The sequence below is a fragment of the Seriola aureovittata genome, chromosome 4 (genome assembly GCF_021018895.1).
Source record: "Seriola aureovittata isolate HTS-2021-v1 ecotype China chromosome 4, ASM2101889v1, whole genome shotgun sequence".
NCBI classification, from domain to species: Eukaryota; Metazoa; Chordata; class Actinopteri; order Carangiformes; family Carangidae; genus Seriola; species Seriola aureovittata.
In genome coordinates this window covers 17,049,679-17,064,492 of record NC_079367.1, presented here as the reverse complement: position 1 = coordinate 17,064,492, position 14,814 = coordinate 17,049,679, and the positions used below count along the sequence as shown (strand labels likewise).

At 40.6% G+C, this 14,814-nt stretch overlaps 1 protein-coding gene across 1 annotated transcript; it reads left to right on the top strand.

The window, feature by feature from the left end:
* The first annotated feature begins 2,088 nt into the window (after window positions 1-2,088).
* slc1a5 (solute carrier family 1 member 5) lies at window positions 2,089-14,803 on the top strand. The gene is made up of 8 exons (XM_056374689.1): window positions 2,089-5,359; window positions 9,988-10,030; window positions 10,169-10,237; window positions 10,362-10,528; window positions 10,713-10,946; window positions 11,109-11,303; window positions 11,506-11,640; window positions 11,813-14,803. The coding sequence occupies exons 1-8, from the start codon at window positions 4,821-4,823 to the stop codon at window positions 12,018-12,020; spliced, it is 1,590 nt and encodes a 529-aa protein (XP_056230664.1). The 5' UTR covers window positions 2,089-4,820; the 3' UTR covers window positions 12,021-14,803.
* Window positions 14,804-14,814: the final 11 nt, after the last annotated feature.

Genomic DNA, 14,814 nt, shown 5'->3' with positions numbered 1-14,814 from the left:
GGTTCAGTGCCTGAAACATAGTTCAAATAAGGTGAGGGATCAGACCGGAAGGCACAGGAAGTTTGATTTGTTTAGGATTTCCCCGCACACACTGTATGTCACTGAGACGTTGTGGGTGTGCAGGATTGTAATGTTAAGTAATGTAATGGTGGATTGACAACCATTGACAGCAACATAATACATGAAAACATTTTACATTACAGTATAACAGCATAATTCTCTAAAATTAAAAGCAAAATTGAAACATAAAAAAAATTGCTGGTTCATGAAACACATGTTAATCTTGTCCTTTATAAGCCACTTGTTTGTAATCTGCAGTTATGATATAAGTGTAGCGTCTATAATGCTGTAGTCTTTGTGGATAATGACAGTATATCTCATCATCCATACAAACTGCAGTAAAATAATTCTGCCCAAGATTCTAGGTTTGAATATGATCCCATCCAATCCACCATATGTCAATGTTTGTGGTAAGTAGGACCCAAAATGCAGCCAACACTTGGGAGACGGTGAAAAAAGTTTATTCAACTGAAATAGCTTACACAACACTGGTGAAGCACAGGGAAAGAACAGGGAAACACAGGAACTTAAACAAGAAACAGGAACAGGCAACATGAACAGACCGAGGACAACCAGACGTGAACAGCTCTGCGACCAACCAGACATGAACAGGCGACGTGAACCGATGAGGACAAACCCAGAAATCAACAGACGAACCGACACAGACAAAGGGGAGCACAAACACTATATAGATAAGGGAGGCAAGGGTGATTGAACACAGGTGAAATACATTAGGGCGGGGCAGACAATCACCACACAAATAGGACCAAGACAGGAAGCAAAACACTGAGACACAAGGAAACCTATTACAAATTAAAAGTCCACACAAAACTAACAAAAAGTGTCTGCCATAGAAAATCATGACACCATCTGCTGTGCAAAATATGCAAAGTTTGATTTGAGGAAAAAATACTAAGATGTTGAACAGCACACAGATGTTGAAAGGAAAAGGACAGTAAATGATTATTTATCCACATTTATACTAATAATGAAATTAGTAATTGAGTAATTGCGATTCATTCAGATTACATTAATATTAAAAGTCCATCTAAACATGCAGACAGGTTGGTATTCAAAGCCAGGCTGTAACAGACACAGGAGCATGGTGGTAGGCAGACCATGTGAGTCTGATTACACAGTGTAAATCCGTAAATAATTTTGGGAGGCCCCTCCTGGTCACATTAGGCTCTACAAGATCAGACAGGGTTTAGTGGCCTTCCTGTCACTACTGGGCAGCAGGGATAACAGCCTGCAGTCAGTGAATGCCTTTTTATATTGCACTTTGATCCTGCTGCATGACAAACAGTAGAAACAAAATGGTGTTACTGGATTGACACATTAAGATGGGGTATTAAATTTCCTCTCTGTCTCCACTTTTCTAATTTCTCTATCATCAGTCTCCCTGTGTCTCACCTGTTCTCACGATACCTGAGACAGCAAAGTTTTGTTGTCCGACAATGTTTGTTTTTTTCCATGTCCCAGTTTTAGAGGTCACATGATGGACATATCTCCTTCCCTGCTTGTGCTGCGTGCCTTTTATCAGGTACATCACCATGCACTAACATCATCATCTAACCAGGTTTAGCACATTTCACTGTAGGGCAAATGTGACCACCTTTGGCTTTGCGATCAAGCTTAGAGCAGCTTTAGAAACTGGGGGAAATATGAGCTTTTGTCTGAGTCACTTTTACCTTTTTACCCTATAACCTGAACTGGATTCTATTATGTTGCATCTACTAAACCAGCATACACCTGATATGTGTCATAACAAGAGTTTACAGCCACACCAGCAGCTCTTGGAGGCTGTATTGAAAAATATAGATATACAAGTTATTGCTGGCCACTCTTTACACATTCATCTATGGTTCCTTGCAATACACTGGAGAACTAAATCTGCCTTGCCTCGCCTAATTTATTATACCACATTGAAAACGTAGGTGGATAGGATTCCAGCCAAATCTGCAGGATCGAAAGGGGTGCAGCATACAACATGATACTTAGCAATTTAGCCTTTTGACCAGTCAAGGCGCCAACAACAAGAATACAGCGTTTTGGATCCATTACTGTTCTAATGCCAAGAAATTTCTCAGTCTCTATTTGAACAGAGGACCAGAACGTTGACAACAACATTATATGACAAATAAGTTCCGACATACTGAAGAACATGAATCATCGTATTTATTACATATTTCAGGAGTCACATGCAGTTTATTAATTATCTTAACATCTCATCCAAATCACGCCCTGTAAGTTTACTTGCAGTTGAACCAACACCTTCAGTTATTGTGTCTACAAACTACGTATAAGTGCATTTCACACATTCAATGAAACAGAAATGAAGTACAAAATTAAACATGGTAGATGTATAAGTAGAAAATACTTAAACCAAAAATCAAACCTGTTCTTTTTTTGTCATTCTTGTGTGTAAACGATCTGCATTAAGAAGACCAGTCTAATTTAGATACGGTAAATAATAGCCAAGAACTCTTCTCCACAGCATGTGCATGCATTGTGTGTGTGTGTGTGTGTGTGTGTGTGTGTGTGTGTGTGTGTGTGTGTGTGTGTGTGTGTGCGTGCAGTGTGTGTTTTTATAGATGGGGCCTACTCTCGAAAAACTCTCTGGGCTCTCCTGTGCCTGCGGGTTTTAGCTATTGAAGTTCTCCTTTCTCACAGAGTAAGGCACTATTTCACAGAATAACAGCGATTCCTCCAATCATTCACACAGTCAGAGGGAACAAAGAACAAGCTTGAGATAACAAACGACGCACTGAGAGGACAGCTTCCTACCAGCCTGGGCCCTGGTCCTGTGGGCATTCTTTGGTGTTAAAGGTGCTTTTCCCACAAATTTCTACCAGTGGGACCCTGTTTTATAAGGGCTCAGATTGTTGTTTGAGTGTAAGCTAACCCCAGGTTTTCTTGGACCCCTACATACACATTTTTAGCCATCTGACCGTAGGCCTCAGTATCCCAGACAATAAGAGACTGTCTCTTGTTACAGATTGGCTAACACCTTGCCAAAAACTGCTGGGTGGTGGCCAGGATACCGACATGTCTAGAACATTAGAAACCATCAATTCAACTGTTTCCATCTTAAACTTTGACTCTTACTCATCACTTTCATTCTTATTTCTTCACCACTCCTTCCAATACTAGAATGAACAGAAAATGGATAGGATGTGTTTCCTTGCTTCGCAAAGTTGAAATTATGCAAAGGAAGGCCTGCCCCTAAACAGTTGTTCTTTGTCATTCAAATATACCAGATGTTAGATTAATGTTATTGCTGTGCTTGTTGTTCCACGTGCATTACCCTTTGATGTTTTAACTACAACAATAATGGTTTTCTTTGTGGAGCTGGTACTTGAGAGGAGAGCAAATAAACACACAGGAGGGAGGTTGCATCAAAGTCCAGTGGCAGTCTCTGCAGCTGTGCAGGCAAACCCTCTGCCCGTCAGCTGGTGCAACAGTTTCAGCAGTTTCTCACCTCAGACATATAAACGGGAGTAGCGTGACAAAATATTGGTATCAGTTTATATGCCATTAGAAATGCATAATTTTGAAGACACCATGCCCTTATTAAAGTGACAAATTTATCGCAGTGGATTTCCTGGATAGAATAGCTCAAATTTAATTTATTAAGAGACATATGGAGAGATTTTGTTATTTCTGTAAAGCAGCTTTTTACATTGGCTGTAAATTTCAATTCATCTCCCTCAATTCAATAGGTTTCTAAATTATCGCTTCTATTCCTGATTTGCATATTTATGCTCAAAGGAATTCTCAGTGACTGATGCAATACTTGTTACTAGTTTCAAGTTAGTGAACATGAACAAAAACTTCATTGCTGCCTATACACATGAATAGGGGCCCAGGGTCTAGCTCTTTCTCTCATATACACACACACATACATTTATATATATATATGTAACTGCATATAGGCTATGTCTCTCTCTCTCTCTCTCTCCACACCAAAGATACCAGACAGTAAAACATTTGGCAGAGACCATAACATGTAACATTATAATTGTTTGTAAATTGTCTTTGCAAACAAAGGACTCTGTTTCCTCCCATGAGCTTTACTGATAAAATCTACTATAAAATTGTTCCCTTCCTACAAGTTATGTATAATCATCCAACCAGTAGAGTAGAAGTCATCATGAATGGACATTTTACTGAAAGAAATAGCCTGAAAATCTTCACATAATGATAAATAATCAACTTTGCCTCCAGTCTAAATCAAACAAATCCTAATTTTTCTAAATGTAGTGAATGTGTCCACATAGCCCAAAGATTTGACTTTTGGTTATATTCTTCGTCACATACGGTCTTACAGTGTTATTTTTATGAGACAATAATTAAGGTTTGAACCACACATCAACAGACAATCTTGTGTAGAATCATAAGCTAACATTAAGAGATGAATAAAACCTAAAATACAATAGATACATCTGCGTAAAAAAAACAAAACAAATTTAATAGTGTTTTGTATTGTGTTTTAATGAAGGTAATGGAAATTGATTGGTAATTCGTCACGGCCTATTTAAACCCTGCCTCCTACACACGTCACGGAAAGGAGTTGCCTCTCGTGGTTACATAGAGAGCATCCTGTGGAGTATGTTTCAGTAGCGAAAAGGAAGCCGGCATCTGTGTCCGTGACACTAAAACTAACTCCCGCCACAGTATCGGTCTTTTTTTTTTTTTTTTTTAGGGGGGGACTGTTGGTGATTTTAAGATAAGTTTCAGGGCAACTTTGAGTGCGCACAATGGCTGAAAAGATAGACATGGAGGAAGGGAAGGCATCCAACGGCGAGGCTCACCTCGATGAGCCGCTGGCCAACGGACTGAACAGCCCAAAGAAGAGCAGCACGGAGCCGCTGTCCGAGCGGGTGAAGAGGATAGTGCTGGCAAACCTGCTGGTGATTCTCACCGTGGCCGGTGTCATCATCGGTGTTTTTATCGGACTCGGTGTGCGCAACGTGGCACTCACCCGGACCCAGATCCTCTACATAGGTTTCCCCGGCGAGCTGCTCATCCGCCTGCTAAAGATGATCATCATCCCGCTGGTGGTCTGCAGCCTGGTGTCCGGGGCGGCTAGCATCGACCCGAAAGCCCTGGGCAAACTTGGCGGCTGGGCTATGCTCTTCTTCCTCGTCACCACCTTGATTGCCTCGTCCATCGGGGTCGTGATGGCTTTCATCCTCACCCCTGGTGCGGTGACAGTCGGGAAACCCACGGTACAAGGCTTGGATGGAGACGTTCCTGTTGCAAAAGAAGTGATAGACTCCTTCTTAGATTTGATCCGGTGAGTGCCCCCCCCCCCCCCCCCCCCCCGCTCAGTGTTACCTGTTGAGCTCACACAGTCTTAATGAGCAGTTTAATTATGATGTGTAAACTGTGTATGAATTTTTTATCAATGCCTTCCGCGTGTTTTAATGGGGGGGAAAAAGGTAGGAAGTGATCATCTCTCTCATCACATAGTACCTGCTGAAATTTTACAGTCGAAGATACACGAGCCTCTTTATGATCTATCTAATCAGCTAACTTGGTTTCAAGACCCCCCCCTCCCCTCCAAACGAGAAATAAAGTCTTGAGTATGACCCGCGGATATCACACGTGGAGATTAATCCGCCAGTAGCTGAGTGTGCTGTGCTGTAACGACTACAAGCATTGCATCATCTCACGGAGGGTTAGCTAGCTCCCCGGGTCACCGGCTGCTCACAGAGGCGGCCCGCGGTTCTTTTCAAATCAATATCACTAAAGAGTCACTAAATGCTGCTATCGCTTTGGTTTTATTTCACATTTTGTGTTTTCAGTTATAGACACGTGATGTTGTCTCGCCACAACACGTGTGTGTAAGACCCTTTCCTTTAGGGGCAGCCCCGTTTTTAAAAATAAAATGAGCACAGCCCCTCTGCTCTTCTAATTTCAATCAGGGGATGTTTGTCAGGTTTTGCCTTTGCCATAAATTGACTTCCAGACTTGTGAAGAAAGCCAATGTTCGATTAAATATGAGCTTATAACTGACTCGGTGGTCTTTGCCTTGCAGCCTTAAACTTGTTGACCTTTTTATTTTGCACTTGGAAGTCACAGTATATGCATTCTTCACCACACTGCTCTAAACTTGTTTGTCTGGGACTCAGTAGCGCACAGTATCATGTTTTGTTCTGTTTTTAATCAACATGTCACACTCATGAGGCATGTGTCATCTCTTCTGCTGAGGAATAAGAGAAGCAGCAGTCTTCAAAGTGGGCAAATAGTGAACTAGGAGACTTAAATAGTGACAAGTCAAAATCCTCCACATCATCAGACAGTTTGTTTTAAGGGAACATCTTGCATAAGAGGTTGAGGCACACATTTTCCTCTTACACCTGCCCTGTTGTGCAAACAACAATTGGGGAAGCCTGAGAGGGGTGAGCTCAGATAGCATTGCTTATCTGAGCCAATAGAAATGCAGTAAAATGTATTGATAAATTTCCACCCTCTACAGATATTAAAAACTGGACTCTATTTAATATAAACAAATAGCCTTTGAGTTTACTGGTAATATCTGATGTAATGTGCACCGCAATCTATGCTCAATTCATTAGGGTTGCTCTAAAAAGTGGACTTACTGCTTGTCTTGAGAAGTTTTTTAATGTGCAAGATATGTTTTTTTTTTTTTTTGTTTTGTTTTTTTTTGTTTTTTTATGATTAGTGTGTATGTGTGTTACTGGCAGTACTAAGACTTGGACTAGAGAACACAGACCAGCACTGAGTGATATGAATTTAAACTTGCCTCTATATTTCACATAATTTCTCTGTTAACATATTGCATAAGTCTGTCTGGATACTTTGAGCATTCTTTTGAGCACTCAGTGCTGCTTTCCATGAATTATGGCATCGCAAACCATAAAAGCCAGAACCCTGCCTGCCCCCCCCCCCCCCCCCCCCGCCCCCGTTCTCAGGCAGTTAGACCTAGCCCTGGAAACCCCTACTAAAAACATTTCAAGCTGCCTGGAGCCAGATTAGATAGACAAGAGTAACAGGGCAAAACTTATCCATTCAAAGGATAACATTGTTACCCTGATATTTATCAGACCCTCTTATATAACTGTATCTACAAGCTGCAACATAATAGTCCTGTTTACAAAACTCAGATGAGGTGCTTGGCATTTTGTCAGCCTCTGGCTCATGTTTAATGCCAGGGATGAAAAAATGAGATCACAACATCATAACAACAACAACAATAATAATAAAATAATAATGAAGAGCTTTTATGGAGTGGCCTTTACTTCCAGAATCAGCGCAGCAGTCCAGTTTATTATTAAATGATTACCCTGAATGCAGCATTTCGCTACAGTTGTCCAGATTTATCTAGCTGCTTGCTGTGTTGAAGGAAAAAAAACAATCAGGAAAGTAATTCTTTTCTCGTGCAAGACACAGGCCACCACCGCACGTTCACACAGCACACACATTTACACATGAGCTTAATGGGACAGCAGGAAATACCCGTGCCGCTCATTAGTGAGCCCTCTCCGTTGGTGTCCTGGTTAGTTCTGACAACAAAAGACTTTGACTGAAGAGCTGTTCATCGAAGCGTAAAAATAGCCTAGTCATTGTTCATAGACACACTCTGAGTCTGTTTTAATGCTAATACACACACAAACACAAAAAAGACCACATGCCAGGTCAGGGATTCAGGTGATAGGTTAACTTTGAGTGGAGCTGCTCCTACACATCCCTGTTGACACGCCTTATCTCCTGCCTTTGGTTTGTTTTCCCACTTTAAACCACACAGTCCACATTCACAGGTGACATCCATCAGTGCTAGTGTCACCTTGTGAACTGTGACTATGTAGAACATTTGTCTTGAGTTATGGAAACATTATGACCTCAGAAGAGTGTCACATATAGCCTGTTATCTTGTGGTATTGAGTGGCTTGGTAGACTGTATTTTGTCCTTTTTTTTTTTTTTTTTTTTTTTCGAAAATTCCTTAATTTCTATTATTTTTGTCATCTTGTGGCTCTAAGCTCTACATCAACTAGATATATTTTTTTTATCCATCATCCGTCCACTCATTTATCTGCCCCGTTAAGCATAATCGTTGTTAGGTAGGAAAATAAGTGTTTACTATTCCACATCGATCTGCTAGAGGCGTTCCCTGTTTGTTGCCACATCTGGGAAGTATATCTAGATGGTTGGCAGGCATCAGAGCAGTTGTTGACCTCAACCATTCAACAGCCCTCCCATAAGAGAAACACAACCACCTATTGGTATGTGACGGCACTGTGTGCTGGTTGTTGTCATACCACAGTTACGTGGCTAAAAATCACATGTTCATGTCAGAGGATATATAACCTACACAACACCCTCTGTCATGGGTAAAGGAAAAACTTGGTATAGTGTTAAAATAGATTTGCCAAAAATACCTTGTTTCTTTAAATAGAACATGTTAACAGTGTTAACTATCATAGAAAATAGTAAGACTAGAGGGAAGTGAAACCCTTGCTGGTCGCTGATAGTGAATGTCTATGAGAGGTGTTATTTTTATTTAGAAGTGGGTTTTACACCAGTGGCGTGAATGAGGTAGTCAGAAAAAACAAAAACAAGGAAGAGATAGTCGAGTAATTCAGGTTGCAGCTCTGGATTATCAACTCTATCTAAATTTGCAGAGAACGGAAATGCAGACGCAGGGTGTGGGTGTGCTGTCAAACATTGAGGCCATGACACCACAATGTTGCTTAGGCTAGAACATGAACTGTTGGTCTGTGTCACGTAGCAAGGTAGTGTCACACAGTGCAAGAGTGGTTGTCAGTTACAGATACCAGGCTCCGGCCTTTCACTTTTACTAAATTGCATCGTTTTATCATGTGAAGCTGCATGAGGCCTAACGACTCCTAGAATTTCACCAAATTGACACGTAACACAATAGTTTCTCCTCACCAGTCAGACCGTACCAGTCATTTGAAAAGACTGGACTAATATGAATACTAGTACATTTGAATATCCAAATAAAGTCTAACATAGGCTTGAAAACCTGACTGCCTCTGTCTTTTTTTTTTTTTTTTTTTTTTTATGACTCTTTGCAGAGCAACCAGGATTCAGACTGTGATCCGGTCGCATGCTGCTGCCTGCTGCCCTGTCTAACAGTCACATGATGTTTAATCCTGATGCACTATGGTTCCAATAAAAGGGAATGAATGGTTAGAAAGAGCTTGTGAAGTTAATGCCTTATTACTCTAAATCCATTACAGGCAGCTGAGTATAGGGGTATCAGGGACACATAGGTTTCATGAGTTCTTAGGAGATTTAATATGCAATTGGACCTATGTACCAATGTGTGTGTACTAGTGGAGAGTAACACCACAGCAATTAGAAATGGGGCCACAAAGGGGAAAAAAGAGATTTATAGTTAAATTCTCTCAGCTATTTCCACATGCTCAACCTTGTGATTCTGTCTGTTTGAACCATCACTGACGTCCAGAGGGCAGAGCTGCTGTCTCTGCAGGACCACTGGTGATAGAGCTCTGTAAAATAGAAGAGCTTTTTAAAAGTTAGGTGTAGCACGATGCAGAGTTGTTTTGTTGTTTATTTAAACTCTCCTGTGCAAACAGCCAAGAGTTCAGAAACAATTAGAGCTAAAACGAGGCCAGTTTATGGCTTCACGTTGTGATTTTCCTCGCAGCAAATGTGACCTTGCTCTGTGCGCCCATCCATATAAGTGGTCAAGGTTGTTTTTATGCAGTTGTGTGTGCAGATGGAGAAAGAACCAAACAAGGCACAAGCGCTTTTATTTTGTTCTGCTCTTCAGCTCCTAAACGTGTAATTTCCCTCCTTCTTTAAATTACAGCAATGGCTTTTTCCATCTGATTTTTGCCAAGGCATCTCGTTAAACACTGAGCAAAGGAATTGAAAGTATTTTTGAACTATTTATTTTCTCCTCTCCACAGAAACATCTTCCCCTCCAACCTGGTGTCAGCTGCCTTTCAATCAGTAAGTATTGGATCTTGATTCTGTATTTTTACATAATTATGATTTGACGTTATATGAAGGAAATATTTAGATGAGCTCACTGAGTTTAAAAAAAACAAACTAACCGTGTCTAACTTTTTTTTTTTTTTTCCCATCCAGTATGCAACCAGCTACAAGCTGGTTACAAGGAACGGCACAGATGGAAACCCTAACATCACAGTGGAGAAGGTGAGCCAAGGGAATGGCTTTGGGTGTCCACATAAAAAAGACCACCACATAATTACACTAGATAACATAAAACCCTATCTTGTGTCCCCGTAATGATGAGTTGGGTTGCTCTGTATGTCTCCAGGTTCCCTTTGGAACGGACCAGGATGGCATGAATATTCTTGGTCTGGTAGTGTTTGCCATTGTGTTTGGTGTGGCTTTAAGAAAGCTGGGAGAGGAAGGAGAGATCCTCATCAAGTTCTTCAACTCCTTCAACGAGGCCACCATGGTGCTGGTCTCCTGGATCATGTGGTAAGGAAGAAACTGCATGTTTTTCCGGATTAGGAGGGATTAGAATGAAATCATTATGAAGCTCTGTGTTAAATACATTTAATAACTGAATATGAGAGGCTTTTGCTTTGTGTCGTGTTCCACAACCTTAATCTATGGCGTTGTACTGTCCCGTCCCTCTCTCACGCCTTCCTGTCTCCATTAGGTATGCCCCTCTCGGTATCATGTTCCTTGTAGCTGGCAAGATTGTTGAGATGGAGGACGTTGGCACACTGTTTGCCAGTCTGGGAAAATATATAGCCTGCTGTATCATTGGACATGCCATCCATGGCTTACTTGTGCTGCCCGCCATCTACTTCATTATTACAAGGAAGAACCCATACACCTTCCTCTGGGGAATATTCACAGCTCTGGCAACAGCCTTCGGAACAAGCTCCAGGTAATAAACTCATGGCTGTTTACTTCTCTGGCTGTTCAGCACCACACACACACTTGTCCTCCTGTTCTAAAAAACACACACACATTTTTCCTCTCTCCACAAACACATGCACATACCTTTCGCCGTCATGCACTCACACCTCCCCTGTTCCTTGTTTCGTAGCTCTGCCACCCTGCCTCTGATGATGAAGTGTGTGGAGGAAAATAACGGCGTATCCAAGCACATCAGCCGTTTCATCCTTCCCATCGGAGCGACGGTCAACATGGACGGAGCTGCTCTCTTCCAGTGTGTGGCTGCAGTTTTCATCGCTCAGCTGAACAACGCTTCCCTTAACTTCATCCAAGTCATTACCATCCTGTAAGTCCTAAACCACTGAAACACGTCCACAGTTGCACAACTGGACTAAAATATGTCCGGTGTGCAATTACTTCATGTATTGGGTAACTGAATACAAAAATAGTTGATATACAAAGATAGTTTAATGTTTGTGAAAATGCAGTATAACATTTTAGCTGCTCTATCAGTGTCTTACTCTGTCATCTTCCCTCTGATTTGTTAGTGTGACAGCTACAGCATCCAGTGTTGGAGCAGCAGGTATACCTGCTGGTGGGGTGTTGACCCTAGCTATTATCCTGGAGGCAGTAGGACTTCCCACCAATGACATCTCTCTCATCTTGGCTGTTGACTGGCTTGTGTGAGTACACAACCTTTTGTATTTTATATGTACATACTCCAAATCTGAATGTAGCATGCTATGACATATGCACATTTCTTTCCATGTATAATGCCTGAATTGCTTTCTGAGGAGGTTGGTTAAACATCAAAATATATAAATTGTTTGTCATCCATTCCCTCTTCCTTTTTAGTGACCGTACCTGCACAGTGCTGAATGTAGAGGGTGACGCCTTCGGCGCTGGGCTCTTGCAGTTCTTTGTCGACCGTACATCCAAACAGGAAGGAGGAACAGAGCTGAGCGAGGTCAGGCTGGAGGGCAACCCAACTGCTGCTGAACCCGAGCACTCGCCGCTCATTGAGAAGCGAGGCGGGAGGGAAGAAAAAGAGTCTGCCATGTAAACCTGTTGATGACATCATCAAGAACTCCCTCACTTATCTGACACTCCTGCAAGTTGAAACCTGAGGTTCACGCCCCCTCTCCTGTTGTTTTTTTTATTTATTTTTCTGCCCTGAAGTAAAGAGTGCAAGGAGAGAGACTGGACATGCACACTACAATGCAAAGAGAAGCCCTCTGTTCTAAACACTTTTCTGAGCGGGAGAGCAAGATGTCCTAGGAGAAATTCAAAATCCATATTATGCAAAATGACTTTGGTTTTCTTTTCAAAGGGACATTATTGGAGGTTAGTCTAGAAGCTTTGTTGGCTCAAACTGATGTTGCATTTATTCGGTCCTCACTAACTTTAAAAGCAGAATTTTATCATGTGATCAAGTGTGTGTCTACCAGGTATACATCAGTCACATCAGTATATCATGTGACCAATATATATATATACATCCACTAGGATGTCAAGAGGCTAGACCAGTGACCCCCTGCAAGACCTCCTCAGAAACGTCAGATCTAATGTTACAAATATAAGAAATGTTACATTCATTTATGATGTGAAGATGAAAGTTATACATGGGTGTGTTCACCTATTGGTCTATTGTCACCACCTTGCCAGATCTCATTTATCACTGATCCTGCATTTAGCAAATCTCTGGTGGTCACCACACTATTCACTACTATTATTATTATTATTATTATTATTATTATTCACTATCATTTTAATCAAAGCTTCCAGGTGGAAAACATGAACATTTCTGACTTAAAGTTGACGAGGACCACTCTACAGCGCTATGCACCCAGTCTGAATTAGCAAGACAGTTTTCATATTCATCTGGAATCTATTACCTTCAAAATGTTTGTTACTGTCACCTTTTTTTGTTTGTTTGTTTTTTTTTTTTTTAAATGTCAAATTTCAATCTTCCCTTTTTGAAGAAAATAACAAAGAGGCATCATATGTGTTGTAAACTGTATCGTTATATGCTGCAAATTTTAAAACGTGTATTTTATTATACATGATTATTGCCACTTTCATGCAGATTTCATCTTAAGCTTATAATGAATATGGCTATGGTGATGTATGATGAAATGCACAAACACTTGTTATAATTTTTAATGGGGGCTGAAGGCTTTTTAGTAGTCTTATTGTGTCTTTGGTTATACCCTTAGACTGTAGTGGTTCTCTTGTGTACAATGCCTTTCTCATGGTGAGGAAAAAAAAACTGTATACTTGTAAAACCTGTTCTCAAGATCTAGGTTTCACACTCCAAAGCACACTAAATGAGTTGATCTCCTCGATAACATCCCAAAGCTGAATCAAGGACTTTTTTTTTTTTTTTTTTTTTGTCTCTCAAGGACTCACAATATGTCATCATGCATGGATACACACACACACACACACACACAGATTGACCTCCGAGCATCTCTGCCTCTTCAGATGGACGTCAGTGCTATGGCAGGCAGCATAACCTCAGGTTTACCTTTTTGCTTGAAGACTGTCCTTCAGCTGCTCCTTTATACCCTAAGACCAAAAATCACACCGACTCAGCAAACAGGAAGGAGACTGTCAAACTCCTGATGACACTGAATGACTTTTCAAGGGAGATTTTTTTTTTTTTTTTAAATTATGGCCTACATTTTATTCATGCTGTTGCTCTGTGCTTCTTAACAAGGTACAAATGGGTTTTAAAGCACAGTGTGTGACAAGGATTATTGACTGACACTGTAAAACCGTGATGTGATTACATGTGATGTATACATAACAGAATCCCTTCCACTACAAAGATGTCTCTACATTGTCAAAACAGATGCAGTGGATTGTTGGTTAGTTGTGTCTCTTGAGGCCTGAACACCATCATAAAGGACTTAAGGGTACACATGTCTCAACTGAAACCTATTCATTTTTTGGCTGTAAAGGGCCATAAACATGGAATACTAGTTAAGTGGGCTTTAGGCCTCCTTGTATGTTTGATAAATATTTGTTTTAATTCATATTTATTTCTCTAATCAAAACCCAAAGATTTTTTTTAGCCAACGACATGTTGACATGTTAGTAACTCCAAAATGGCTTTGTTTGCCAGCTTCTTATAATGGCTGATTGGTGATAGTCTTTTATGTTTTTTTTTTTTTCTTCTGTCTGATTTTCAACTAGTGGGTGAAAGTCTAAACTGTATCTGTTCTTCCATTTGGTGAATTTCTTTTGCAGTTTGGCAGCGGGCATTTCGGAAACTTCAAGACTTGAGACTAGCAGTGATGATATGTATTGGTTGTACCCTTACTGTCCTATTTTCAAATGAATAACTGTAAACTTGCACTATTGAATGTTTATCTCCTCCATCCATATCATCTTTAACTTTTTAGAAGTCTACCAAATGACTGGGACATATGCTTCTAATGGTATATACAACATTTTATGAGGAATATCTTTTCAATGGATGTTTTTTACTTATCAGCTTTATATTGCACTAGTTTTGCAGTTTTTCCCATAATGGTCATCTATGAAATCTTTGCATTATCTCTATAGTCTTATTTCACTAGTGCTAAAAAACATTTATCACTGCCTTAAAACTAAGCTATTGTGCTCCAGCTTCGACCTTATGCTGTTTTGGTGCAGGGTTATGAAGAGGTCATCATTCCTTTTGAGATATTTCACCATATGGATGTCTGTCTGATTACATCATACTGTTATGTGTATGTGCATGCTAGTTAGTACAGTGGGGCTAGGTTTCAGATAAATTTTCCAGTAAAAATCTGAATGTGCTGTCTCAAGGTTTTAAACAATAAAGTCCTTTTTTTATGATTTGGCTGTGT

Excerpts from the sequence above, each read along its gene's own strand:
- slc1a5 (XM_056374689.1), top strand. The coding sequence starts at position 4,821 with ATGGCTGAAAAGATAGACATGGAGGAAGGGAAGGCATCCAACGGCGAG. Across the intron at positions 10,238-10,361 it reads CTAACATCACAGTGGAGAAG|GTTCCCTTTGGAACGGACCA; the intron begins GTGAGCCAAGGG and ends GTATGTCTCCAG. Across the intron at positions 11,304-11,505 it reads ATCCAAGTCATTACCATCCT|TGTGACAGCTACAGCATCCA; the intron begins GTAAGTCCTAAA and ends CTGATTTGTTAG.